Source organism: Triticum dicoccoides, chromosome 1A (assembly GCF_002162155.2).
Source record: "Triticum dicoccoides isolate Atlit2015 ecotype Zavitan chromosome 1A, WEW_v2.0, whole genome shotgun sequence".
In the NCBI taxonomy this organism is placed as follows: domain Eukaryota; kingdom Viridiplantae; phylum Streptophyta; class Magnoliopsida; order Poales; family Poaceae; genus Triticum; species Triticum dicoccoides.
Window position 1 is genome coordinate 507,004,211 of NC_041380.1, and position 1,778 is coordinate 507,005,988.

The following is a 1,778-nucleotide window of genomic DNA, read 5'->3' on the forward strand; positions in this document are numbered from 1 at the left end:
TTAATTAGCGGCCAGTTCATGATTAGCTATGGTCGTTTGGCCAGTGGCCACTACCCCTCCGTGGCTCCACAGCTCCATGTGCATTCGTTTCGTTTGGTACAACCTTAACTGGCCCTAATGACTATTGTATGCGTCCCACTAAACTAATTAACCACCCACTCTGCCCTCAGATATTTTGCCCACTTGGCTGTGGATTTGATTATGACAATTTGCATTGCTGCTTTTCAAACAAAGGATTTGGACACCACAATAGCACTGAGATGCATCAAGAAATTTAGGGAGAACAAGAGGAAGAACGCATGGATGTTTATGAACAAGGGTTAGTATCTGGTAGTAGCACTAACACAATGATTTGTACTATGTGTAGTCAAAAATGGAAGGGGGTAAACGTACACAAGCTAGAAGAACACACGCTGATCTGATCATGATCAATCGCCTCCTCGATGGAGGCAACTAATTCGCACAAGGAGTCAGGAAACAATAAGCAACGACGATCAAATTCCTGGAAAAAAAAGAGAAAAAGGTTGTTGGTGGACGCCGGTGAGGAGGGCCGGCATGCCCTAGGCGGCGAGGGCGAGCTGCTGGGCGGTGCGCGCCAGCGACTGGAGGTTGCACCGCACGATGGTGTCGACGAAGGTGCGCGTCTCGTCGGCGGTGTTCCCGGGGGGCACGTCCACCACGTACGACTCCACCACGACGGCGCCCGCCGACGCGGCCTCGTGCACCGTGGTCACCGACCGGTAGTTGGAGAGGCGGTGCTCGCCGCCGACGACGCGGAAGCTGAGCACGCGGCGCTCGTCGTCCAGGATCTCCAGCCGCTCGCGGCTGCTGGTGGCGGGGAGGCCCGACACCACCCGCACCTCGCGCACCGACCCCACCGCGCCGCCGTCGCCGTCCACGACGCGGCAGCTCCGGATGAAGTGCTTGTACGCCTGCGGGCGGTCGAAGCGCCGCACCACGGCCCACACCGCGCCCACGGGCGCCTCGATCGCCTGCACCACCGCCGAGCAGCACTGCCCGGCCCCCGCCGCGTGCTCGTGGTGCCGCGCCACCTCCCCCGGCACCGCCCCGCACGACGCCGCGTGCGCCGCCGCCTTCCACCCCCCGCCCCCCGCCGCCACCCGCGCCCTCTGCGGCGCCGACGGCCTCGACGCCGTGTACGGCATTATACACCTCTTCACCGCCCCTCACCTCCAGCCGAGCTTCCCGGCGTCTTCTTCCGAGCTTATGGTAGACAAGGGAGCTTTGCAGAGAGAGCTAGCGCTGGGTTAGATGGATGGTCCTTTGGCGAGGTGGTGGCCGGGCGCTTATTATACACCTGGGACAAACAAGATTGCGGTGGCCACTCACAACGCGCGGCAACTTGGCCATTTGTCTGCTGTGGTTGAGCAAGTTGTAGCCTTGCAGGTGCAGTTTTCTGAAATTCTAGGGTCACTTGGGAGGGAGAGTTGGGGATACTTTGAAGGTTCAGTTGGGGGAGTTGGGGGTAGTTTTCTCAGGAGAAACCAGAGGAAAGGTGGTGGGCTGGATTCCGGTGGGTTGCACGGAGGAAACCAGGGCAGGTTAGCTGGGCACTGGGACATCCATAGGGGGTCAAAGTAGAGCCGAGGGAAAGTGATGCGCCCAGTTGGGGATTAGGCTAAGGCCCCTGAGGGTGATTAGTTTATTGTTAAGCTTGGCTGCTCTTGTTTACTAATGCTGCCAGTGCCTCCTTTTGGGTGGAGTACATGACAACTTTTGTGGGGTGTTTTTTTTTTCTTTTTCGGAAAAAGGTTGTG

At 58.3% G+C, this 1,778-nt stretch overlaps 1 protein-coding gene across 1 annotated transcript; it reads right to left on the reverse strand.

Moving 5' to 3' along the window:
- Window positions 1–267: 267 nt before the first annotated feature.
- On the reverse strand, window positions 268–1,511 carry LOC119283623 (abscisic acid receptor PYL4-like). Its single transcript, XM_037563092.1, has one exon. It carries the CDS (start codon window positions 1,164–1,166, stop codon window positions 561–563), a length of 606 nt encoding a protein of 201 aa, XP_037418989.1. The 5' UTR covers window positions 1,167–1,511; the 3' UTR covers window positions 268–560.
- Between the last annotated feature and the right edge of the window lie 267 nt (window positions 1,512–1,778).

Coding starts and splice junctions, on each gene's coding strand:
- LOC119283623 (XM_037563092.1), bottom strand. CDS start 1,166: ATGCCGTACACGGCGTCGAGGCCGTCGGCGCCGCAGAGGGCGCGGGTG.